A 25,552-nucleotide genomic window follows, 5' to 3' on the forward strand; every position below is an offset into this window, starting at 1 on the left:
AAAATACCATACTTAGGTAACTCAGCCTGCAATTACATTTGCACAGTCATTACAGCTATTAAAAAAATAACACAAGAATCCCCAAACAAACCCTACCACCTACAGTTTTCAAATCCATTTTCGCTGGTCCAGTTGGAAAAGTAACTCTGGGAAGAGATGCTTCCCAAAATCTGGAATCCAGTCCCTGATAAGAATTTTTCTGAGGAGTTTTCCATTGGAGCACTGTCTCTGGGGTCTTTCCATTGCCTTTACTTTTCAAAACAGTAAGTTTCAGGAGACATTAAAACAAAACAACTTTTTAAAAGTAACCTCCTAAAAATGGTTCCAGAATTTTTCCTTTAGACTGGAGTTACCTTAAAAGCCTGAAGAGATAGAGGAGAGGTTTTTGACAGCTGACTTCTGTTCCCTTTTTTCTCAACAGCCTTTGTGGTCCACAGACTTAATCCCTTCATGAGAACAGACTTTCACATTATCAGCTTGAAGTCAAAAGCCAGAGAATGAGGAGCCGTAGGAACAGGCTCTCCTTTTCAGTTTCTCTATGCATTTTTCTGCATGTGTTGGTTTTATCTCGTCCTTCTCGGGGCATACTAAAAAACATTGTGGCTTTTTCCAGTTCAAGGAGAAAGATTTTAAAGAGGTTCATATTCTCAATTGTATGAAAAGATTAGGTTAACTATTCCAACAGGTGAGGGATTGTCTTGAACTGTCAGTAATTGTTTGTTGTTTGGATTAGCTTAGCTGATCAGCCTTCAGTGAAGGAGTTTAATTCTGTTGGTTGACTAAGGAAGACTGAAAATTGTTCCGTAAATGAAATCAGGGTAGTATTTCTGTTAGCTGTGTTTATTAATTCCCTCCTTTTGATTGTTACATTCCCCTTTATTTTCATTTGCATTCACTTTTTACCCTACTATATGCTGTTTGAGCTTTAATTCTTGGTAGCAACTTGCTCTTTTTGGGTGTTTTTGTTTTTGTTTTCTTCCCTACCTATATCTCCTGTTCAGTGACTTGCTTCCATGGAGTCTCAAAGAATTCTCTGAGGGGTTCTGTCAAGTACCTCCCATCTTCTGCCTGAAGATGCCCTACCATGTGCTCTGACTTGTGCTCTCTACAGCAGTTTCAGTGATCAGAAATCTGTTTGCAATCCAAACCTCCTTTCCTTATAACTCCTCATTAAGTGCTCTGCTTTCATTTTAGGCTTCAATTATGTAGAAACATCACTTTGCAATACTTTTCTGTCTTCTGGCAATAGTTTTGCCATCCTTCCTGTCTCATATAGGAGGTCTGATGAAGCTGTCATTTGTGTGGGAGTAGTATATCTGAATTAGAAGGAAGTTCTTGATAATGAGAGTAGTGAAATACTGGAAGAGACTGACCAAAGGAGTGGTGGAGGCTCCATCCTTGAAGACACTGAAGGTGAAACATGATGGGGCCCTGTGCAACCTGATTTAGTTAAAGATATTCAAAGCAGGGTGGTGGACCAGGTGCCCTTCAAGGGTCCCTTCCAGCCTGGTGCATTCTGTGATTCTATGACTCCAGGAAAATACTAATGCTTTTCTGAAAAGGTTTCTTTTTCAGACCTTTATTTTGTTTAAAATGCACTTCAGATTGCACTGGGTGTGAACAAATACCTCCAGAGAAATTAAACAATATCGTCTCTTTATACCCAAAATTCTTCTCTCTTTTGAAAATAGTTATACTATATACAGAGTTACTACTCTCTTGACTTTTACTTGTGGTTTTAGTATTTAAGAAATAGGTACTGAAGTACAACTTCATTTTTTCTGTTGTCTTGATTGAATTTATTTCAGCAGCTAGTGGTGTGTAAGGCTGTCTTGCTGACATAAGCCATATTATCGTCAAAACATTTCCTTTCTTTGCCCTTCAAGAAAAGGAAGTCAGTCAGTAAAACTATTAAGAAATTAAATGTGCAATATCTCACTTAGTGTTATTAAAACAAGCCCTCAGTTTAACAAGATTGAAGAAGTTATGCAGTGTGAATAATAGTATCTGCATTTATGCTTGATAGAGTGAAATGATTTTAGCATTGCTAGTCCTTGGAGTTCAAGGCCAAAATTGGTATTGAGAGTGTTCTGAAAGAAGTTTCTCTGGTTCTATTTGAATTTAATGCAAATAGTGAGGGTTTCTTCTGAGGTTTTCTGTGTAAATCATTCAGTGGGAGACACTTCTCTCTCTAAATTAGTCCTCAGTCTATTCTGGTGTGATTATTTCCACAAGTCAGCGTAGGAGAGCTTACAGGTCATGTCTGTTAAAGTGTTTAATAATGGGATGTTTCCTGTTTACATGAAGGGTAAAGTAGTGACCACCAAAGGCAAGGATCAGAACCCAGGAACTCCATCTGTACATGTTGTAGTTTGGCTTTTTCTGGGATCCTTGGAGTCTTACAGAGATTACTTGAAGGCTTCAAGAAATGAGGCCTTTCCTAGAAGTGGTCTAAGAGTTCAGGCCTTACAGGTTTGCCTGGGCCTAGCTTCCAAACCTCCCGTATCTAGACAGGTGTGCTTTAGGACAGCATAAGGCTATGGGGAGAAAGAAGGTTGCTATCTCTGACTGTTGCCTGTCTTGAATAGGTAAGTCTTCCAAATCCTGGCTCAGGAAGGCCCTTACTCAGGCATACATGTTAAGCTGTACTTCATGTTTTCATGCTGAGTGGCATCCAGTTTAAGTTTGCTTAGCAGAGAGGAGTCCTGGTTTCCTCTGCACAGACAATACTTAATCTGCTTAGTACAAGGAAGAAACTTCTTATGTAGACCTTACAAATTCTCATTTAGAGGCTCTGAGTTTTCAGCTTTTAAAGTGTCTAAATATAGGTCAGAATGTGGCCATTCTGCTTTTCACACAAATACATCCTTACTGTATTTTTGTATGTGCTTGATATTTATTTACCAAAACCACTTCCTGCCTCTTTTGTTTCTTCCCCCTCAAGTGGCGAGTAAGAAAAGAAGCTATGATGGGTCTTGCCCAGCTATACAAGAAGTATTGTCTTCACGCCGAGGCTGGAAAAGATGCTGCAGAGAAAGTGAGCTGGATAAAGGATAAACTTTTGCACATATATTATCAAAATAGCATTGATGACAAGTGAGTCAACCTAAGCCTTCCTAATTTTAATTGTGTAGTGCTTATGCTAAGAAAGCTGTCATAACATTTTGTAGCTTTAAGAATGATATATGTAATAATTAAGGTACCATGCTTGCATAATCTGTTCATGTATTTGTCTTGATTTACTGATGGAACTAGATTTATGAAGATAGTAGATGGTCATTAACAAACTACTGTATAGAAAAAGAAAGAAAAAGTCAAATAATGCATTTACTAGACCAGTTCTTGTTTGCCTTATTGCTTTCCAGATGCTGGCATGTTATAATGTGAGCATAGTGCATTTATGCACAGACATCATCTTTTGGTATGCTGTGTAAAAATGGACCCCTTTTTTCTACTCCTTTTTAGGTAGAACACAAGCTGAAGAAATACCAGGGGTGCTTCTACTGTTGTCTAATCTTCCCTGTTTTGTCACTCAGTCCCTTTAATTTTTGAAATACCATTTTGGCTTAGGGAAAAGTATTTTGGCCGAGGGTTTGGGAGACAGTTTTCAACTCTCGCTGCTAATTCTTTGTCTTTCACAAGGAGAGCCAAACTATGAGATCAGACAAAGATAGAATTTCAGCCTAGATTTTTAATACAGCAGACTCAGAAATGTCTGTGTAATCTACCAGTCTGCTGCCTCACTGTGTTTGTGATCTTCGTGCCTGGTCCTTCAGTTTTCAGTCATGATAGTGAGTTCTTATTGCTGCAGTCATGAAGGTTCACTTTGATTATCTAAGGCTGTTCATAAGTGGGCCAGAGTTAGATATTTGAATAGTTGATTCCTTTTTAGTGTTTTTTTTTTAGGAGATAGCACACACAGAAATTACTCTGAATGTCTGCTGAGGCAGAAGTACCAAATAGTGAAAAATTAGGAAATCATCAATATTCAGGTTATTCAAAGCTGCTTTCTGCAGATGTATGTGCATCAAATATGCTTTAATATGCATTTAGAGGTTAATTTCTGTTGTTTTTCTAGCATGTTCTTATCTCACAGTCAGTGCACAGGTTTGATAGTCAACACAGAATGAATCAAAGTTCCACAGCAATGCAGCAGCTCATAGAATCATAGAACCAATAAGGTTGGAAAAGACCTCAAAGATCATCGAATCCAACCTGTCACCCAACACCTCATGACTACTAAACCATGGCACCGAGTGCCGCATCCAATCCCCTCTTGAACACCTCCAGGGACGGTGACTCCACCACCTCCCTGGGCAGCACATTCCAAAGGCTAAATGGTGATGGTAGATGGTTTCAATGTTCCTGCTCATAGGAGCTGCAGGACGGTGTCAGTGAAGTGAGACAAGGAGTTTTAAGGAAAAACTGTTGTCGTCAAAGCTGAGTTTTTCTCTGATGTGACTTGTTCTGGAAGTCAAAGTAAGCCATTGAAACTGGTATGCTCGCAAGCAGATGTAGATTGTATGCTGTTTGTTTTCTGTGTATCCATGCTGAAGGCTCACGATGAAATTCTTGCTTAGTCACACCATTGGATTGGGCTGGTTCCCCCAACTCAGGAGTGAAGTGGTAAATGCATTTCAATGTTAGCATTGTCAGAATTAGAGAGTTACTACTTGTAACTCCTAGAGAGCTGTAGAAATGCTTTGAGTTCTTAAGACAGAGCCCATCCAGTCCTTTAAATGCAGAAGCGTACGTCAAAATTAGCCGACTCTGGGCTGTTCCGATTCCATAATGAGAGATGAGGATGAAAAGCAACACTGGAAAAAATGTAAAAAGTATTAGCCTGAGCCTTGAAGCATTTTCCATTGAGTGCTTGGGATAACAGTGGTTCTTTCAAAAGATAACAGCATGATATCACAGTGGAATAGAACCCATTTTCTTCACATGTCCTTTACTCAATCACTTGACAATGTTTTTTGATGTTACTGGACTGTTGATGTGCATGTCTACTCAAGATTGAGAACTTGCAACTGTAAGAACTGCTTAGAGCTTGTCTGTTCTAAGCTTCTTTTAATTTTACAGCAAGTGCATAGGTAATACAGTTAAATAACCACATCTTAAAAACACTGACCTGCGCTGTGCCAGAGACATTCCTCACAGGAGAGAAGTATCTCCCAGAGGTATTACCCCGTTTGTAAATCTTTACCCTAACTGATGGTGACTAGGGAAGGCATGATGGAGTCTCACCATTGAGACTGACAGCTATTCTAAAATCTGTGTCTGTAGACACATGCTAGAGCAGTGCTCCTAAAGATAACTGATGTCTCTAGTATCCTACTATGTTAAAAAGAGATGGAGTCTCCTGAGGTCTGAAGACCCTGTTCCCCAATCAATTTACTGCTTGGAGTTATCATAGTAAAATGAAGCCAAGTTAAAGGAAGCCAAGTTTTCTTTAATACTGACAGGTTGCCTTGAGGTAGTTGTATTCATCTTCATCCTTTTACTCCTCTGCCTTGCCATCAAGTTTCTTGGAATTTTCTTTGAGCAGAAATATGGTGCTTGTCCTGTGCTGCTTCTGTGGTCTTTTACAAGGCATTCCATGAGTACTTACTAGGAATCATAGTGAAAAAGCTTGTAAATGGAAACACATGAAATATTTATCCATAAATATAAAATTGTGCAGCTGAACATTGTGCACAGCTCTCATTGCTGTGGATTAAATTAAAGTCTGAATGTTCTTTCATTAAAGGGGGTTATAGCTGGATGAACTGTACAGTTGTGCTTTGTAGTTTCAAGTTTTGCCTTTTATGAAAACCTTCTTTAAAAAAAAATATACGTAAAGAGATATAATTGGAGAATGTTTTTGCTGGGTTGGTTTGCTCTCACTTTTCCTTCTGCTCCTTTTGTTGTGTATGTTTTGTTGTTCCCTTGTTTCCACCTTTTTAATGCTAATTTTTAACTTCTGCATTAGCATAATGAGTAGTTTTGCTTTTTCCCCTCAAATACTAATGTTTTATCTTAACCTTTCCCTCAAGGATACTTCAGGTTTTTGCTTTTCCTCAAGTCATATTCATGTACTGTCTCCTTTATATTTACTGCCCGTATCCCATTCTCTTATGCACAAGGGTGAACAAAAGGAAATTCTCAGAGCTAAAGAAAAAAAGAATTTGGGTGGTGACAAATAAAGTAATTACTCCCTCTTAGAGGTGAAGATGAAAGAACATGCAAAAGTTCTCATGAAGCAGTTCTTACCAATCTTTCTGTCAACAATGGGGGAGGTCTTTACAGATGAGAATAAACAGCACTGCTTTTGGGGGTTGTTCTGTTTTTCTTCTCTGTTTAAGGGTGTTTTTAATGATTTTTTTTTTTTTTTAATAGTAGTTCTTCTTTTCCCTTATCTGAGGGTATCCACCACTTTTGGAAATGTACAGTTTTTATCTCTTCCTGCAGGTTACTGGTAGAGAAAATCTTTGCTCAGTATCTTGTTCCACACAATTTGGAAACGGAAGAGAGGATGAAGTGCTTGTACTATTTGTATGCTAGCTTGGATCCAAATGCTGTCAAGTGAGTATAGGGCAAATGCTTTCACAGACTTTTCCATCAGATTTTGAATTCTGATAATGCAAGTAAAATGACATAGATAAGTAATTGATGCTTAACCTTATTAGTGTTATTTGCAAGTAGTACTTAAAAACATTTCCTTTTTATAACCAACTCTGCACATCAATTAGAAACAGACAAGTTGATATTTGAGAATAGTTTCATCCAGTGAGAGCAACATGGAGCTAAAAATGCACAAGTAATGCCTTCCAGGTTTGGTCTGTATTAAGAGTCCATGTTGAAGATAGCTATAACTCAATTATGCTTGAGAGTGACCTGGTTTTTATGTTAAAAGTCATAGAATCATAGATTAAAACTAGGATAACAAAATACTAAAGGATTTCAATATAGAAAGGCCAAACTAACAGTATTTCATAGACTCGTAGAATGGTTTGGGTTGGAAGGGACCTTCAATATCATCTAGTTCCAATTCCCCTGCCATGGGCCGGGACACCTCCTATTTGGCCAGCTTGCTCAAGGCCCCATCCCAACCTGGCTTTGAACACTTCCAGGCTTAGAGCCTTCCCACCATCTCTGGGCAACTTGTTCAGTGCCTCACCACTCTCATGAGGAAGAATTTCTTCCTAATGTCTATTCTAATATTATTTTCTAAATTTATATTTTAAAGTGTTATTTTCAAGATCATCTGGACAATAAAACACTGAAACAGGCTGTCCAGAGAGGAGGTGAAGTCTGCTTCTCTGGAGACATTCAAAACCCACCTGGACATGTTCCTGTGTGTCCTGCTCCGGGTGATCCTGCCTGGCATTGGGGGGTTGGACTGGATGATCTTCTGAAGACCCTTCCAACCCCTGATGTTCTGTGTTTCTGTGATATTGTGATTGCCCTGCTTATGTGAAATCGTTCCTAGTAGAAAAACAAGGAGGTGATGCTCTGTAACAAGACCAAATCAGTCCACCTTGTTTGAATGGTGGTTTTTAATAGATGGTAGATTTTGATTGTACTTAGCAGATGTTGCACCTGTAAGATAAATAATTAATCTTGTTTGCTAACACATCCAGCATGTTCTTGTCACTGGTAAAATGTATTTTTCTGGTTTTGCACTTTTGCAGAGCACTGAACGAGATGTGGAAGTGCCAGAACATGCTAAGGAGTCACGTACGAGAATTACTAGACTTGCATAAGCAGCCCACTGTACGGTTTTGGAAATACTAATACCTTATCCAGTGGACCTGTTAGACTGATTTACTGGGTTGTTTTTTTTTAATCCAATATTATTTGTCCAGTGTGAACTTTATTATTCTATTTTTTCCATATGTAGACAATGTTCCATTCTCATTAAATAAAGCTACTTTCAGTGATGCTTAAATGCCTCCCTATGTTTACCATTATTTTATATTGCTGGTCAATAATGTTGGAAAAAGATTAACAATGCCAAGTTTTTTGTTTGCTTTTGACCTTTTTTTGTTTGTTTGTTGACCAAACCCACTATTTTTTCTGGTTCCCATTTTAGAATGTATTTTGAGAATGGAATATGTGGTAACAAAAAGCAAAGATTTGTTTGAATACAAGTTTTTTAAGCAATAACACTGGAATTTTACTTACAAGCATATCTTCAAACTAGCAGAAGGTTTAAATAGAAAAGCATTGCTTTGAGGGGTTTGGGGTGGGGTAGGCTTGGGGGAGTTGTTTGTTTGGGATTATTTGAGGGGGTTTTAAGATCTTTTTCCAACAATTAATTGTGATCTGTTATGTGAATTAGTTAGGTTTTGCAGTTCTTGATATTCCAAGAAGACTTTTTTCCCTCCCTTTTTTCCTGCATGTAGCAGCTGCTAATCATACTGTTATCATATTTTAGTTTATTCCTAAAAACATAAAATATAAGAGTGCAGAACAGCAGGTAGTGCTGCAGAAGAATGAACAGATCAGTAAAAGGTACATTATTTTACGGGAGTTATCACTGATTTTGTTTGTTTCTTTGCTGTTGTTCTCAGTCAGAAGCAAACAGTGCTGCCATGTTTGGAAAGCTGATGACCATAGCAAGTAAGTGTTAATAAGTTCTATAAATTGTTATTACAGCATTCCTGGAAACTTTATTTCAGGAGTCTTGGCATACTGAAGTTGGCATATTTATCTTATGCTAAATTTTGTTTGATCATGCAGAAAACCTTCCAGATCCTGGAAAAGCACAAGATTTTGTGAAGAAATTCAATCAGGTTCTAGGTGATGATGAGAAGCTTCGATCCCAGCTTGAACTATTAATTAGCCCTACATGCTCTTGTAAACAGGCAGATGTCTGTGTGGTAAGGAAATGAAAAAGCAAACTTTTGTACCTTAAATATTTGTGTTCAAAACAGTTAGAGTTAATGGCTTCTCGATACCTTTACAATGATCTTTATGCATTTATGATTTTCATAAAATTCCTTTTTGGTTAACTGTAGAGATTATGGAAAATACAGTTTATGATCATCTTGCTTCCCAAGAAAACTTTAGCTTTACTATTTCTTGGGATTATGACCATCAAGCATGAAGTCTAAAAAACCAATATATTTTTTAAACACATTTCAAGTTGCTCTTTTATCATATGGTTCCTAAAAGGTGACAATGATGAAGCCTGTTCTGAGTACCAGCAAGCCAAATATTATGCCACCTGCATATTATTAATGTATTTTTCCTCATTGAACCTTATTTTCTAGATCAGTCTTCTCTCTCCCCTCTCATCTATTTAACCTCTGTAATGAAAACACACCCTAATATTAAATCAGACTTCACAAAGATTACAGCTTGTGTCCTAAATCACTTTTTTTTTACATTATGATCTCAAAATCAAGTAAACAATTTCATTATCAGAAATCACAACAGAGAGCATCAACAAACAACCTTCTTGGATTTTGATTAATGGCCTTGAAATTATCCAGGGAAGGGAACAGAATCACTTCCAGAATTATGTCCTGACTACTTGATGTAGAGAGTATGTTTCCTCCTACTCTAGGAAATTTTGCACTTGGAGAATATAGTGATGCAATTTCAAGAGGAAGGTTTCTTCCTGAAACTAATTTAGCATAATAGGAAATTTCCTAGTTTGTAGAGTCTGCAGCATCCAGCACTATAGGAGAAGGAAGTTCAAGAAGTCATTTCTTCAGAGATTTTCAGACTTAAGTTCAAAACAAAAAATACCTTCTTATCCACCTCCTGCTGGATTTGCAGGTGAATTTAATGCTTTTTCCATTTGGGGCATTCAAAGAGGAAAATGAGATTGTTGGATCCAAAAGGTTCATAGGCAAGTACCTAGGGTCTGAACATCTGTTGTAGCCCACGTAAGTGTAGCGCTTCTGCACATCTGCAGTAGCACAGCTGTCAGAACAGTTTTTTTCATTGTTGCTTGTGGAATCTCACACATACAAACAGAATTACCTACAGATCTATTGGTTACTCTTGTCAGCATAGATACTTGAATTCTTTCTACATTGCTTTCCCTTGATTTTGTCTTCAATCTGGTCTGCAGTTCCTTAAGAAACTCTGAAGAACTTCCACTAGAAACCTACATTTAAACATTTTATTAAAGCATGTCTGCTTTCAATATATGTGATAGAGAAAGATGTGGAGGTATCAACCACTTCCCTTAAAATATGTTTCACTGATTATGTAGACAATCCTTGTAGTTAAAAGAAGTGGCTATGTTTAGCTGTTCAACACGCTCAAGAAGTAAGGAGAATGACTATGATCCTTGTTTGTATCTAACATTCTTGTAGAGAGAGATAGCCCGGAAACTTGCAAATCCTAAGCAGCCAACAAATCCTTTTCTGGAAATGGTCAAATTTCTTCTGGAAAGAATTGCCCCTGTACATATTGACTCAGAAGCCATTAGGTAAGCTTGAAATATCATACTAACTCATGAATGATTCTGAAGTTGATTTGAATGGCAGAAATAAACCCCCAGAATTTCTTGGGATTTAGATTACTTGACACTAGTTGTAGATATGCTTTTAAAAAAATAATGTAGCTGTTTTCATTTCTAGCAGCCTAGAGAATGCCATTTTACCTTATTTATTTATTTTTATGCTTTGTTCTGTGCTGCCTGCAAAAGATAAAATACAGTAGCTGTTCTGAGTAAAACTGCTCTTTGTGGGGCCTAAGGTGAAGATGATGATCGTAATTTTCACATAGCTAACTGCAACACAATCTTCTGTATAGCAGTTGAATTAATTAGCTACCGTGGGATTGTGTAAGAGAACATTTGGATTTCTTTTGAGACTTGTCTGGCAACCTAATTATATTCTAAAATTCGTGCAACTATGTGTTGATCTGAATGCTGCCAACGTGGCGGGGGGGGGGGGGGGGGGGGGGGGGGGGGGGGGGGGGGGATGTTGTTTGGGCTTTTTTTCCTGAAGAATTAATTTTGCAGAAAGCGAAGTCAGAAGGGAAAGGAATAATAGAATAGCTTGATTTTCAAAAAAAAAAAGGGGCAAGCAAAAGCACAAAATCTACAACCAAAAAACCAAAACACCACAGCACCTACCTCCCCTCAGTGAACTATGGCCTTCCTTTTACTTAATGTCCAAGCCAATTAATCTCATGCATTTAGTATTGTACATTGTCACATTCATGCAATGTTTTTTCTTTTTGTATCTTTTATTTCAGTGCACTAGTTAAACTAATGAATAAATCCATAGAGGGGACAGCTGATGATGAAGAGGAGGGTGTAAGTCCTGATACTGCTATTCGTGCAGGACTCGAACTTCTCAAGGTAACCTACAGTATTGCAGCTCTAGTTTGTACTGGAAGGGACAAAAGTGGTGTGACTGAATTCATGTTAGGAGGGTTCTAATGTTGTTTGGATAGTTATATTTTTATTGTATTAAAGTGCTCAGTTATTAGTGCCTGAGAAAGGAATGAGTAAAAAAGATGGGTTTTTTGGAAGAAGTATGTTTTGAAAAGGGTGCCAAGAATTGAAATACGAACATGAAAGCAGAAATAGATTTCTGCAACAGAAGTCATGGAGAGGAAGGTGTAGAGGTAAAGGGAGAGGATCAGAAATAGGGAAAATGGAACAGGCGTGTTCTTTGGGGCCTACAGTATGACACTGGAAAGGAGAGCAAGCAATAAACTTGAAAGCCAAGTTATGCAGAGGAAAAATAAAAGAGGATGGGGGAACTTGTGTTGTTAATGGGGATGAGAAGTGGAGGATTTGAAGTATCTGGAAAACATCTGTGATGGATTTAGCAGCTCACTAATGAGGCTTTATTTTCAATATATTACAAAGGCCAGTGTATAATATTGGAGAGAATGAAGGGGAGAGTCATATAATTAAAGTGAGACTTTTCAGAAGTGGGAATGACTGAGGTAGGGTTTATGGGGACATACTACACCAAATTTGGTACTGGCAGCCATGCTGGAAATAGTTCTGGAAACACAAGTATGCAAGGAAATAATGTCTGTTTGCTGATGTAGTTCAAAAAAAGAAGCCTGCCTAGGGTGAAGACATTGCTCTGATGTGGGTATCTTTGAGAATGTCATTTCACACATGGATATTCAGCAAGTAAAAAACTGATCAGAGAACCCAAGATAAGATAAATCCAAGGAATACACAAAATAATGTGCAACTTTTCATTGTTCTCTCTACCTTATGTTATCTGAACTTTGCTATTCTTAATGTGGTTTTGCTTTGGGATAGGCTTTTGTTTTCCCTTGACCTGCCTCGATTGTCTGTATGCTTAGTTACTTATTTGATGCTTCTTCTATTAAACAGAATTTATATTTTATATTTATTTTAATATTTATATTTAATTTGCTTTAGATTAAAAGGACAATAATAATAGGACAATAGATATCTTGAACTTGGTTTCTTTTCTGCTCAGGGACTACAGATTCTGGAGAAATGAAGATTTCAGTTCAGCTAACTTAAGTGGAAATAAAGCATTCTTAAGTAGTCTGGAGTATAAATGAATGCTCTCAAATATGTGTGTGTTTAAATAGTATACTTACATATCCAAATAATGCAGCAACTTATAAAATACTTGGAGGACCTGAAGAACAAAGCATAGGTTAATTTATTTGAAAACATCTATATCATTCTCAAATGTAGTTACTGAATGTAATAATCTCCTATGAGCATGTAATAGCTATTTATGTTGATGGTAATGCTCATAAACAGCTATAATTTTGTTTTTTCTGATGATTCCTTTGCAGTGAATAAGTACACCTTTGTTTTCATCTCTTATCTGCAGGTTCTGTCCTTTACACATCCTACCTCGTTCCACTCTGCAGAGACCTATGAGTCTCTGCTGCAGTGCCTCAGGATGGAAGATGATAAGGTAGCTGAGGCAGCCATACAGATTTTCAGAAACACGGGTCACAAAATAGAAACAGACTTGCCACAGATAAGATCGTGAGTGCATTTCTTTACATGCTGCCTTCTATACCTGGAATTCTGCCTGTCTGAGATTTATTCAGTATGGTGCCCCTGAAATGACAGTCTCTGGAATATGAAGAGCTTCCCTACCATTATTTTGTATTCCTTCACTGCCTTTCTGGTTTTGCCTCTTCATTTTTGCTATGTCTAATACTGCGTCCAGTTCTGGTGTCCTCAGCATAAGAAAGACACAGAGCTGCTGGAGTGAGTCCAGAGGAGGGCCCCAGAGATGTTCCAAGAGCTGAGGAACCTCTGCTATGAAGACAGGCTGAGAGAGCTAGGGTTGTTCAGCCTGGAGAAGATAGGACTCCAGGCAGGCATTATAGCTGGCTTCCAGTACCTTCAGGGATCCTACAGGAAGGCTGCAGAGGGACTTTTCATAAGGGTGTCTAGCAATAGGACAAGAGGGAATGGGTTTTTTTAAGCTGAGGGACAGTAGGTTTAGACTGGATCTTAAGAAGTTGCTCTTCAGTATGAGGGTGGTGGGGCACTGGAATAGACTGCCCAAGGAGGCTGTGGATGCATCCTTCCTGTGGGTGTTTAAAGCCAGGTCGGATGAGGCCTTGAGCAGTTGAGAGGTGTCCCTGCCAATGGCAGGGAGGTTGGCTTAGATGATTTCTAAGGTCCCTTCCAACCTAAGCCATTCTATGTTTTTTAAGTTCATTGTTCTCCTGATTTTTGTGTATTTATTGAAGATGTTAGTTACTTCCTAAAAATCTTCTTAGATACATTAGAACCAGCACATAGAGTGTTTCCCAGGTTACAAAATAAACAACAGCAGTAACACTGTGAAGATGTAATTCCTTGGCATCGTTCCTGCTCATATCTGTCCTTCACACAATTTTTCTATCTTGGTAAGGAACAGAAATACAATCTCTGATGGTTAACAGCTCTGTTTGTTATGAAACAAGTTGGGAAGCAAGATCCAAAAGCAGGCATGAATTTCTAACAGTAATTGGCTGTCTATAAGTCATCATAATGCAATTCATGCTTTAACTGCTGATTAAAGCTGCATATTCTATGAAGTATTCACAGACCATGTGGGTAGCATCTAAAGCCTTTTAGTAACTAACTAATCTAGGTTATAAAGGACAGGTTTCAAGTTCTCCTGTATTGAAATAGCATCTCAACCACTGTGCTAAATGCATGGCAATGTACCCCTTAGTTCTCAGTGCTTCAAAAGAAAAATGGTGCAAACTCATATATAAGACACTTTAAAGACATTTATAGGGGTGAAGAAAAGGAACAGCCCAGTAATCTCCATTGTCAGTCCCAATATAGTCCAAATTGTCTATAGTCCCCTACTAGAGTTTAGTCCAGACTCTGCATTGCTGGGCTATGTAATTTTCTGTCAAAGAAGATGGCCTTGCTGACATTTCTTCTGGCTTCGTGCCTCAGCCACGTGCCTCAGCAGTCCTAAGCAACTTAAAAATATAACTATTCAAAATGGATGCCTCACCTTTGACATGGTTTTGCAAGCAAGTCAGGTTAATGTTTTGAAAGCCAAAACCAGGTCAGTGTTTACTCTGCCACAAAGAAAAAGAAGTCTGAGAACAAGTAGATGTTCCAGATCTCGTATATTCATAAGTCTTTATCATAATTAGCAAGATGATTTGTTTCAGGTAACCTGTGAGCATGCTGCTTGCTGTCCTTTGAAGTAGTGTTCACCACCAGCAGCCCAAGTTCTTCCTCATATGCAAAATGAATAGGTTTAGGCACTAATTCATGGCCTGCTGATGGAAAGGTTGGCCATGCTCAAAGTGAGCCTGTGGATGGGGTGTAAACATTTAAAAGTGCAGGTAAACATGTCAGGTTTCACCTTTTGCAGACATGTCAGTTGGAGTGTGATGAGGTGTGATTTGTAGTCAATACTTGGATGCTTGGCATGTGCTTGTGCATATACTTAACACTAGGGAACTGTAGCTCAGGCACTGAAGCTTATCAGTTATAGGTTTTACTGGATTCTCTGCTGTTCTTATTTAATCCAACTTGCAGAATCTTAGCTGGTTCGAGGAGTTACTGTACTTCAGGATGCTTGTAACATTATTCTAGGTGTCTTTAGTTTTGAGATTTGAGGTTTTTTTTTTGAGGAGAATGCTTTGAGATTTCTTTCTGCTCTGCAAGCTGCTCTTCCACCTCTTGTTGCCAATTTTGATGCTGTAGAATGTGTCAGTGAAGACTGGGTGATAAATAATCTATGTGCTGAATGATGCATTGTTACTGAGCCTTTCAAGAAAGCAAGGAATTTTTTTTTTTTTAGGTGTTTTTATGTCAGATGCTTTCTAGGCAATTTTGTTCTCTCTGTCAGTTGCTGGGTGAGTTGCGTGGTAAATCTCATGACTTAGTGTGTCAGATGATGACCTCTTAGAAGACAGGCCTGCCTTTCCAATGCTCTCTCAGGAATAGAACTCAAAAGTCTGACCAACCTCTACCTGGTCTCTGGAGTGGCTTCTGCCCTGGTGCTTCCTTCAAGGCCTTGTGTTCAGGGAATCCAAATGCGAAAGCTCAGAACAAAGTAGTTGTTCACTTGAGTACTTGTGATTAAAGGCCAAAGCTGAAGCAGTGAAGTCCTGTAGACACACTGATATTTAATGGTTATTCTTAGCTTTCATAAATTTTCTTCAGCCCTGTCACTTCCAAGCTTGGGTAACAAGCCCTAGGCTTTACCCTAGCTGAACCTGTCAGGTTCCCCCCACCTTATATTTGACTTCCTAAATGGCCTTGTTTCGATCATTATTTTCTTTCATGTTAGAATTTTCCCTGTGGGCTTTCATTCTGTTTAAATGTGTACAGTCAGATGCTCAACAAGTACTACTAAATGCAATTCCATCCTGCTTTTCACCTTATGATTATGATCTTTCCTGAACAGACTTCAAAGGAATACTTGATTTATAAGACCGTGAGGTAGATTTGTGTAGGTGAAGAGCTTTATTTTTGGTAGATTGCAAATTGCTTTTTTTTAAGGCATTTTCTTTAATGTTCACAGAACACTAATTCCAATTTTGCATCAGAAAGCAAAAAGAGGCACTCCTCATCAGGCAAAGCAAGCTGTTCACTGTATACATGCCATATTTTCAAATAAAGAAGTGCAACTTGCACAGATCTTTGAGGTATGTCATGGGTTTTTTTTTTGTTTCTAAGGTTTGTTTCTGTGTTTCTTCATTGATAATAGTAATTAACATTATTTAATGCATGCTGTTTATTAAAATAGAGATAAAAATTTATAGGTCAGGGTGGTGGTCAAGATAAGTCATTAATTTTACAGTAGTAAGGCATTAATGTTTGTGTCTTAGTCACAGCTTAGTAATATTCTGATGTCTGATAGATAAGATACTCAATTTTTGTCAACATGGGAAAAGTTAGGGGAAAATAAGCTAAATAGGCTGGAATGTTGCACATCAAAATCCCACGAGGACACATTTAGCAGATACTAAGGGAGAGATAGCATCCTCTGCTTTGAAGCTATATTCAATTACCATGCTTTAAGGTCTTAGCACATGCAGCACTTTTCTCACTGAGGAAGGTAGTGCAGAATGACTACCTGACTATCAGCTCAGATATTAGCTTACTGCTCACTTACTGCTTGCTTAGATGAGTTGTAAAGCCAAAGAGTCACTTCATGCAGAGCAGAGAGGTTATTACTTTTCACTGCAGTCACTTAAATAATAACATTATTAATCTGCACTTGTAAAATACCTTAGGTTCTTCATCTTGGCTGTCGTTGAACCTATGCATAATTCAGAAGTGTGAAAAGCTTAGAATTAAGCTTCAGAGTTTGATCTTTGCTTAGACTTCTGTGGGAGTGTATGTTCCCTCTCTTAATGCCAAAATAAGATGCCAGGGTGCTGGGTGATACAGCAGCACGGAATTGTCCTGGTGACTGTTCTCTAGAAGGGAGATGCTGATTGCTAACAGAAATATCCTTGGTGGTTTCCAAGGATTTTTTTTCTTTCTTTTGACCTGCTGTTATTTTCTGCCATTTGGATTTTCACAACTCCTGGATAGAACAGAGTCAGTTTTTCTCATGTCTCCCAGGTTTGAATGTATTCCACTGTTAAAAGAGGAAGAGAATAGATAATGTTTTGTCCTTACCTCTTCTGAGGCTTTTGGTTACTCTTTCTTCATTTCAATTTGCTAACCTTATTAATTTTAATGGAAAAACTGTGAAACCCATCAGCAATCCAGCAGTAAAATCTATGACTTTTAGGCATGCTGGCTTACTTAGCTTGAGTTGAATTTTTAACTGTTGGGTTTTTTTTTTCTTTCTCTTCTTCTTCCTCAGCCTCTTAGTAGAAGTTTGAATGCTGATGTACCAGAACAACTTATAACTCCATTAGTCTCATTGGGTCATATTTCCATGTTGGCTCCAGACCAATTTGCTTCTCCAATGAAATCTGTTGTTGCAAATTTCATTGTGAAAGATCTCCTAATGAATGACAGGGTAAGGTTTACTTTTATCCGAAGTCCTTGCTATTGTGTTTGCCTCTTAAGAGCTCTGTAGGGAATAAAACTTTGTTTAAACAAGTCAATAAAGGGGCATTCTGTAAATGGCTGGGACATTGACAATTGCACTGTAAAGATCTTTGCGTAAGAGGGACCGTAATCCATACCTTTACTTCTGTATTTTCTGTATGGCTTGAACCAGTTCTTAAACTTACATGAATGTCTGTAGTCAACAGGTGAGAAAAATGGAAAATTGTGGTCTCCAGATGAAGAAGTTTCTCCAGAAGTACTAGCAAAGGTGAATAATGTGCATATAGTTGAGTAATAATGTGCATATTTGAGTTTTATGATTTACCCTTTTCCAAGTTGTGCAATGGAGAGGATTAGAACAAATTAATTCCTTTGCATACTTTTGCATGAGTATCCTCAGAATATGCAGCATTCTGGAGTTTTTTGTGGAGTATCCACACTGTTACTGAACTGGTAGATGCTGTTCAAGATGGTGTCTTCACTTACTAATATTAATTATGCTGAATACTGAGCAAATAAAGAGACTCAAAGGTTTTAGTTTTCCTTACAAGCAAAGGTAATTTGAATTTCCTGACTGTAAGCAGATTGGAAATAAACTGAGACCCTGAGGAATTTGATTAATCTTTATAGGCTATTTACTGTGAATCTAACTATGACTATTTCTAGAAATGTTTGATCTAGTTGCTTTTATTTTCAACCATGTAGCAAGTATCCTACATCCTCTAGATGCACTTGTGAGAAGACACTGAACTGTAGTTGAAATGTCCTGATGTCCACAGACTGTTTCTTCCTTCTTCACTCTGTAAATATTTACTGCTTTGTTCTGTTCCTTTCCAAATGTATCTGCTCTAATAACTAGGAGGCTGTAGCAATTTTAGTTTGGCAGCAGCAGGGTTAAGTGCTGTACCAGCTTTAGGAAGGAAGTTCACTGTGGATTTGTTGATGCTTGATAGGTGCAAGCCATTAAACTTTTGGTACGCTGGCTGTTGGGTATGAAGAACAACCAGTCGAAATCTGCCAACTCCACACTCCGGTTATTGTCGGCTATGCTGGTCAGTGAAGGAGACTTGACAGAACAGAAGCGAATCAGGTCAGGTGTTGTTCCTTTCAGGCCTCTATTGGTTTTGATTTAGAATTTCAAAGGATATTTCTTAATTCTTTTAGTGCTTTTTAAGAATTTTAAGGTAAGCCTTGTGTTGGGTAATGGGATGGTGAATGGGGCCCTCCTTTCAAGGAGGACTTTGAGGTGCTGAATGGGGTCCAGAGCAGGGTGACAAAGCCAATGTAGAGTCTGTAGAACAGGTCTTGTGAGGAACAGCTGAGGGAACTGGGACTGTTTAGCCTGGAGAAGAGGAGGCTGAGGGGTGACCTTAATGCTTTCTACAACTCGCTGAAAGGAGGTTAGTGTGAGGTGGGTGTTTGACTCTTCCAGCTAGTTACAAGTGATAGATGAGAGGAAATGGCCTCCAGTTGCACCAGGGGAGGTTTAGGTTGGATATTAGAAGAAACTACTTGACTGAAAAGGTTCTCAAACATAGGAAGCAGGTCCCCAAGGAGGAGCTTGAATCCCCATCCTTACAGGTGTTTAAAAGCCACAGATATGTGGTGCTGAGTGACATGGTTTAGTAGTGTACTTGGTAGAGTTAGATAATGGATGGGCTTCATGATCGTAAAGGTCTTTTCCAACCAAAACAAGTCTATGATCTGACTGGAGTGTTAATATTGGAAGTGGAATGACAGTATAAAAATATTCTTAATGTTCCCTCCTCCTTGTAATTTTCTAATAATCTAACTTAGAACTCTGTAGGTGTCTTGATAAGTAAAAGACATTCTTGCAAGTAGAAGACCTGCAGGAGTTAAGTGCTAAAATGAGACTTGGGTGATGATTGGTGGAGTTTCTTCATTCAGAGAGATAACTTTGCACCTCATCTTTATTCTGAGGATGAAGGAAAGGAAAACAAAATCTGTGTCAGAAGAGTTGCTTTCATTCAGGCAGTGATATGAAAACAAGATACTTGGCTGTTCACTCTTTTACTGGAGTTCAGTGTTTGTGGGGAAGCAGAGCACGTAATTTTCACAGATTTTGTTGGGATAATTTGTCTCGATCTGAAGTTATTGAAACGAGATCTGATCTGAGAGGGCAAAACCTTAACTGCTCATTGATCTTGTGAAAATAAGAAATTGTGACATGCAAATAATTTAAGGATACTTGTGCTGAGTTGTGTTTTGTTGGGTTTTTTCTCTTCTGTTTACACAGTAAATCGGATATGTCTCGACTTCGGTTAGCTGCTGGTAGTGCAATAATGAAGCTTGCACAGGAACCCTGTTACCATGAAATAATTACCCCAGAACAGTTCCAGCTCTGTGCACTTGTCATTAATGTAAGTAACTGCGTTTGAATTGAAGAGACTCTTAATTAACTGAGTTCAGAGTCCTTACATCTGAGCTTTTGCTGCTGCTACACTGAGTATTTTCTGTTCCTCAGCAGCTGTCAAGAGTTCTTGACATTTCAGATATCTATTGTGCTGCACCTGTTGATATATTTAAAATGCCTCCTCGTAATTCCACTTTGGGTTGGTTTTTGGTTTCATGTGGGGTTGGTTTTTTTGATGTTGTGTTTCTTTGGTTTTGGGTTTGGTTTTTGCCCTTTGTTTGTTTGCTTTGTTGTTTTGGGGGTTGGGGGGGGAGGGAAGAGGTGGTTTTTTTCATTTGTTTCTTTGGGGTTTTTTAAGACCAAGTTGCATTCTTACTTTTTTTGTTGCTCTAGGATGAGTGCTACCAAGTGAGGCAGATATTTGCCCAGAAACTGCATAAGGCACTTGTGAAATTACTTCTCCCTTTGGAATATATGGCAATCTTTGCTTTGTGTGCCAAAGACCCTGTGAAAGAGAGAAGAGCACATGCCAGGCAGTGCTTGCTCAAAAACATCAGTATACGAAGAGAATATATTAAGCAGAATCCTATGGCTAATGGTTAGTATTTTAGTAAAGTGAAGAACACAACGGTCAAATACTAAACTGAAAGAAGTAATCATTAAAAGTTAAACAAATGGCTTTTGTAAAGAAGCATTGGATATGTTTGTTTCCTCATCTTTATAATACAAACATCTAATATAACACAAACATCTAATATAAAGATGTTTCCTCGTCTTTATATTAGACACATTCAAATCTAAATTTACTTGATTTATCTTCATCCATAAAATGCTTCTTGGTACATGCATGTAAAATCCAATGCTGTTAGTGTGGTGGTAGTTTTGCTCAAAAAAAAAAGCTGTTTTCTGACACTTTATGCTTTATGACCTTTCAGAAGTAAGACCAAGTATTTAATGTAGTAGTTAAACCTGTTCCTTTGTTTTTAATGATTCATTAGAAAGAAAATGTGTAGGAAGAAAATGCAAGTTGACATGTTGCATTTCATATTTGCAAAATGAATCCTTGGAAAAAGTGTGATGCATGTGTATGTGTAATACAGAGATTATTTCTGATTTATTTTGGTTACTGTAGAAAAATTGCTATCCTTGCTGCCTGAATATGTGGTACCATACATGATTCACCTACTGGCACATGATCCAGATTTCACAAAACCTCAGGATGTTGACCAGCTTCGTGATGTCAAAGAGTAAGTGTTAGTTGAGTCTAGAATTATTCTGTGCTTGGGAAAAGAAAATAATCGGGAAGAGGAACTCTTTGTTTTATCAACAGTGTTTTGCAAAACAGTAATCTTGGGAGTGTGTAATATTTAAACCAAAGGAAGAAAGGCATCAGGAAATGCTGAGCAGTGTATTCTGAAAGCCCAAAGGGTAGACCACACTGTAGTATACCAGATTAGTGAGTTGTTTAGGCTTCTTTTAAAGTGGGGTAATGATTTTAGGTTCTTGTATTTGGGCCTAGGAATACATGTAGAATTTACCAGCACACATAAGAGGTGCCAAGTAGTCTCAGTTCACATACCATTGAACTTGTAAAATAAAGATGTTCTCCAAGGCTTAAAAGCACAGTGCCCTTGATACTGTGTCAAAGTCCAGTTCCATTGGAGATTTTTCAGTTTTCCATTGGAAACTTTTGAGTTTTCCATTGGAAACTTACTAGAATTCACTCTGAGTTTGCTGCTGACTTCTCATTTGCACTGTACAGCTGCAGGCTTAGTGCTTCTTCAAGTATTCAGCAAAGACTGTTGCCCACAAGCCTGCCATACAGAAGCGTATTTTATACTGTTTCCAGTTTGAGACCTTCTTGTATCCCTCCATCTTTTATATCCTAAGTATAATTTTCATATTTCTTTGTGTCTTGTAATGCATTTTAAAAAAGGATAAATTTTAACAGTTTTAAAAACTGAAGTGTCTTCCCCATGCTTAGATTTTAGCATTTGGGGGTTTGCATTTATGTTTGGAACTGTGAGCTCTGTTAAGGGCATGTATAACTGCATACTACAGCACACATAATCAGAAAAGCAATTTGTTCTTGGCACTAATAGGACAGTTTACATCTTAATTCTTTTTGTTGTACCTTCACTTGTGAGAGTTCAAGTCTGATTCTTTCTTTAAATGAAAAAAATCATTTGTTCTGAGTTACTTGACTCATACCTGGTCAGAACCTGAAGTCAGTGAAGACTTCTTGCCTAGTCATCAAGTCAACATTTCATCCCAGGACTCCCTGTTCCTGGCAACATCTGAAAGGGTCCTCCAGCATGTACTTTATCCAAAATGCATGGGAAAAGTTCCAATCCAAAGTTATTGTGCTAATACGTTCTCTGAGAAGTGCTGTCTGGTGCGTAGAGCTTTTTTGGACACCCCTTGTACAGCTTTCCTTTGTTGTCAAATTTCCTCTCTCATGTTTGTCACAGGCTGGCCAAACAAGCCAGAGAGAGCTGCTCCAAACAAAGAAATGCTCTGTACAGGAATTTTGGCAGGAATACATCACTGAAGAGTCTTCTGAGATAAATGCAAAACATTTTTCTCATATAATGTAATACAGTGTTCTTTTCAGGAGCTCTGAGAGTGGTAGTGTTCACTCTAAAATGTTAACATAGAAGCTTGCAAAGTTGGAAAAGCAGCTTGGCAGTGTGTTTTGTAGTTGTCTCTCTTGGTTTGGCATGGCCTGAATATAGTCATGTGAAGAAATACATGCTTAGCAAGTTCCTTACTCATAATCTGTAATATTTATTCTTAACAAAGTTTTTAAAGCTTGTCCTACAGAGGTATGTTTGGGTTTGGTTTTTATGTTAAGACATTCCTGACATACTGAAATAGATATACAGAAGGAACGAACTTACTTTATGTGACTGGGTCCCTCTAGGTGCAGATTTCTTCTGCATAAATTCCCATTTGTTCTGCAAAGGTCTTGTTCGGGGTTGGTGCTGTTTGATTTGATTTGTTGACTTACTAAGGAAATCAAGCTGTTGAAGTTGACATGTTAACTGCAATTACCACAATGAAATTTGTCCTCAGTAGTAATCTTTGGCTGACACAGGGTTTTGGACAAGCTGGGTCAGTGTGGTATGTAACTGGTCCTGTATTCATCTCATGTAAATTCTTGAGAAGAGTGAATAGATGGATGTAAAGATACCTAACAGACTGATTTACTATGCCTTTATGGCTTTTGGATGCATTTTGTTGGATTATCAGATAACTTTGTTTTGGTGGAGCACAACCCTTTTTTTTTGTTTTGGGAGAGAATTGTTCATTCATCTCTTGTGTTACAGTCTTTAATTTGTATCAATTAGGAAGACTGGGGCTTTTGTGCACAGGAAATCCTAACATTTAGTCATCCTGTTTTTCTAGTTTTTTTTATTAGTCTCTTTCTATAAGGTAATCTCTCCTGCAGAGCTTCAGAATTAAATTAGTTTGCCAGTAATTAGTAAATTAGTGGCCAAGTCTGCATTTCTCAGACCCACCCATTTGTCTTTCCCAATTAAATATTATTTTACCATATTAGGACTGTTGGTGACCCTCTAGCCACACACACCTGTGAAACTTGACAGTGAATTATGGCATGGATAAACCAGTTGTGCTGTATATCATAAGTGGAAAATTCTTAAACCAAACTTCTAGTCAAAATATAATGGAATCTCCCCATAAATAAAGTAGATTCAAGGAAGAAAACTGGGAAAGTTATTTCCATGATGTCTGTCTGCAAGGATTTCTTTTCCTCCCCAATGGAGCATTAGCAAGAATCTGACCACCTCATTTTTGGGTGTCCTCTCCTGTTGTATTCCAGTATTGAATCATGTAGTGTAGGTAACTGTCTATCAGCAGTGTGATTTGTATAAGCCTATTTTGAGTGTGTCATGGTGCATTGTTGATAGGAACACAGATATAGCCCAGGGTAGTAAGTACAGAATTTCATCTAGATGATTGCAGCACCCGAATTCTTGCTTCTAATCTTATCTGGGTGAGGAAAAACTTTGTTGGGCAGTGTTTGCAGATATAATAATAGCACCGCACTAATTTGGCAGGTTATTCCAGAGAGTACAGTGAGGACTGTGCTAAAGGTCTAGATGCTGTTTACACTTTTGGATGCTGTTACTTGTTTATGATATCCTCAAATGGATTGTGGTTTCTTAAGAAAAAGCTAGTAGAGCTGATAAAAAAATTTTAAGACATTGCTGTGTGTGGGAGCTGCAGTATAAAAGCTGGAATGTAATTGCTTGTGGGTTTATGGATTTTTAGGTGCCTGTGGTTCATGCTTGAAGTTTTAATGACAAAGAATGAGAATAATAGCCATGCCTTCATGAAAAAGATGGCAGAAAACATCAAGCTCACCCGAGATGCACAGTCTCCTGATGAGCCAAAGGCCAATGAAGTAAGAAATGCAATTCAGCTAAGTGTTAAGTGATGGGCTGAGGGTTTCACAAGCAGCTGATGAACAGGATTTGCAGGAAATCTGAAAGGGTCAGACATTTTTATGGTCTTTCAGAGGGAGTGTTAATTGTGAACATTGTCTGCGTGCTGCCAATCTCATTCTTTCAGAACTTTGCTGACCTTACACAGCGTACAATGCCTAATGAAGTTAATAAAGAGAATTTATTAAATATTCCTGTTCCTGCCTGCCTGCCTTATTTTAATTCTCGCTACCTGGTTTCCCAACATAAATACAATCTACTGTGGGGGGAGGAAATATCATGTTACATGGCTGCTGTGAAACCTATTACTTTCTAGCAGAGTGATTTATGGTGGTTTGATTGAGCAAGAGCTTCTATTGTGCAGCACAGACATGTAAAGTATTGCTAGGCTTTTTTATTAAATAGCATCATGCGATAAATAAAGACTTCTGTGTGTCTTCAAAGAGCCAACAGCATGGTTAATGATGTAACTACAAAACATATCTTTGGTGGTGGTTATTTTAACACACAGATTAAACTTTGAGGAAGACTGCATTCTCTGTACACTGTAAACCCACACTTTTCTTCTTTCATTCAGAAACTTTACACAGTATGTGATGTAGCGCTATGTGTCATCAACAGCAAAAGTGCTTTGTGCAATGCGGATTCACCCAAGGACCCTGTATTGCCAACCAAGTTTTTTACACAACCCGAAAAGGTAAATTTGTTCATTTCCTTTCCAAAGTAATAGAGAGACATCCTTTTGACTTTTATGATTGAGAACTGGTTTATCTCCAGAACATAATAATATGGGTGGGAAAAAGCATGTATTTTATCCTCAGCAAGTAATTATTTTTTAACCTAAGCTGCATGCTGTGTTATCTGTGTTATGAATGTGTGCCAGAGATGTTTGTAACCAGGGGAGAGCTAATTAGAATAAACCTTGAGATGTTAGCACATATACTGAATCATTTCATTAGTGTGTTGTGAGTGTATCTGAATAGATAGGATATATGTACTGACTGTGTATCTGAATTGGAATGCAAAGCAGAGGAAAAAAGGGAGTGTTTTTATGATAACCCTTGTGTGTTTGTATCTGTCAGTAGCCATTTGGCTATTTTGCTTGCTGTGCAAGTTGTTCCTCTTCTTGCTTAGAAATAGTCTCGATGAGCACAGCTCTGCTGTCAGCAATAGCACTGCTGCTCTTTAAGAGGCATACTCCTCAGAAGTGGAATCAAAGTAATTTTCTGGACTAGACCTGATGTTCTGGTTGTACTAAAGAAT

The 25,552-nt window shown here is 38.1% G+C and overlaps 1 protein-coding gene across 1 annotated transcript in view; it reads left to right on the forward strand.

Moving 5' to 3' along the window:
* PDS5A (PDS5 cohesin associated factor A) overlaps window positions 1-25,552 on the forward strand; it is an 84,782-nt gene that overhangs the window by 49,795 nt on the left and 9,435 nt on the right. Inside the window, exons 12-28 of the mRNA XM_054163914.1 lie at window positions 2,945-3,096; window positions 6,451-6,564; window positions 7,674-7,755; window positions 8,556-8,604; window positions 8,725-8,864; window positions 10,314-10,429; window positions 11,203-11,308; window positions 12,789-12,949; window positions 15,960-16,083; window positions 17,256-17,414; window positions 17,646-17,714; window positions 18,400-18,536; window positions 19,704-19,827; window positions 20,214-20,418; window positions 20,953-21,067; window positions 24,117-24,249; window positions 24,867-24,986. Of these exons, the coding sequence (XP_054019889.1) occupies window positions 2,945-3,096; window positions 6,451-6,564; window positions 7,674-7,755; window positions 8,556-8,604; window positions 8,725-8,864; window positions 10,314-10,429; window positions 11,203-11,308; window positions 12,789-12,949; window positions 15,960-16,083; window positions 17,256-17,414; window positions 17,646-17,714; window positions 18,400-18,536; window positions 19,704-19,827; window positions 20,214-20,418; window positions 20,953-21,067; window positions 24,117-24,249; window positions 24,867-24,986 (2,106 nt within the window). The remainder of the gene's footprint in view (window positions 1-2,944; window positions 3,097-6,450; window positions 6,565-7,673; window positions 7,756-8,555; window positions 8,605-8,724; window positions 8,865-10,313; window positions 10,430-11,202; window positions 11,309-12,788; window positions 12,950-15,959; window positions 16,084-17,255; window positions 17,415-17,645; window positions 17,715-18,399; window positions 18,537-19,703; window positions 19,828-20,213; window positions 20,419-20,952; window positions 21,068-24,116; window positions 24,250-24,866; window positions 24,987-25,552) is intronic.

The sequence above is a fragment of the Dryobates pubescens genome, chromosome 1 (assembly GCF_014839835.1).
Source record: "Dryobates pubescens isolate bDryPub1 chromosome 1, bDryPub1.pri, whole genome shotgun sequence".
NCBI lineage: Eukaryota > Metazoa > Chordata > Aves > Piciformes > Picidae > Dryobates > Dryobates pubescens.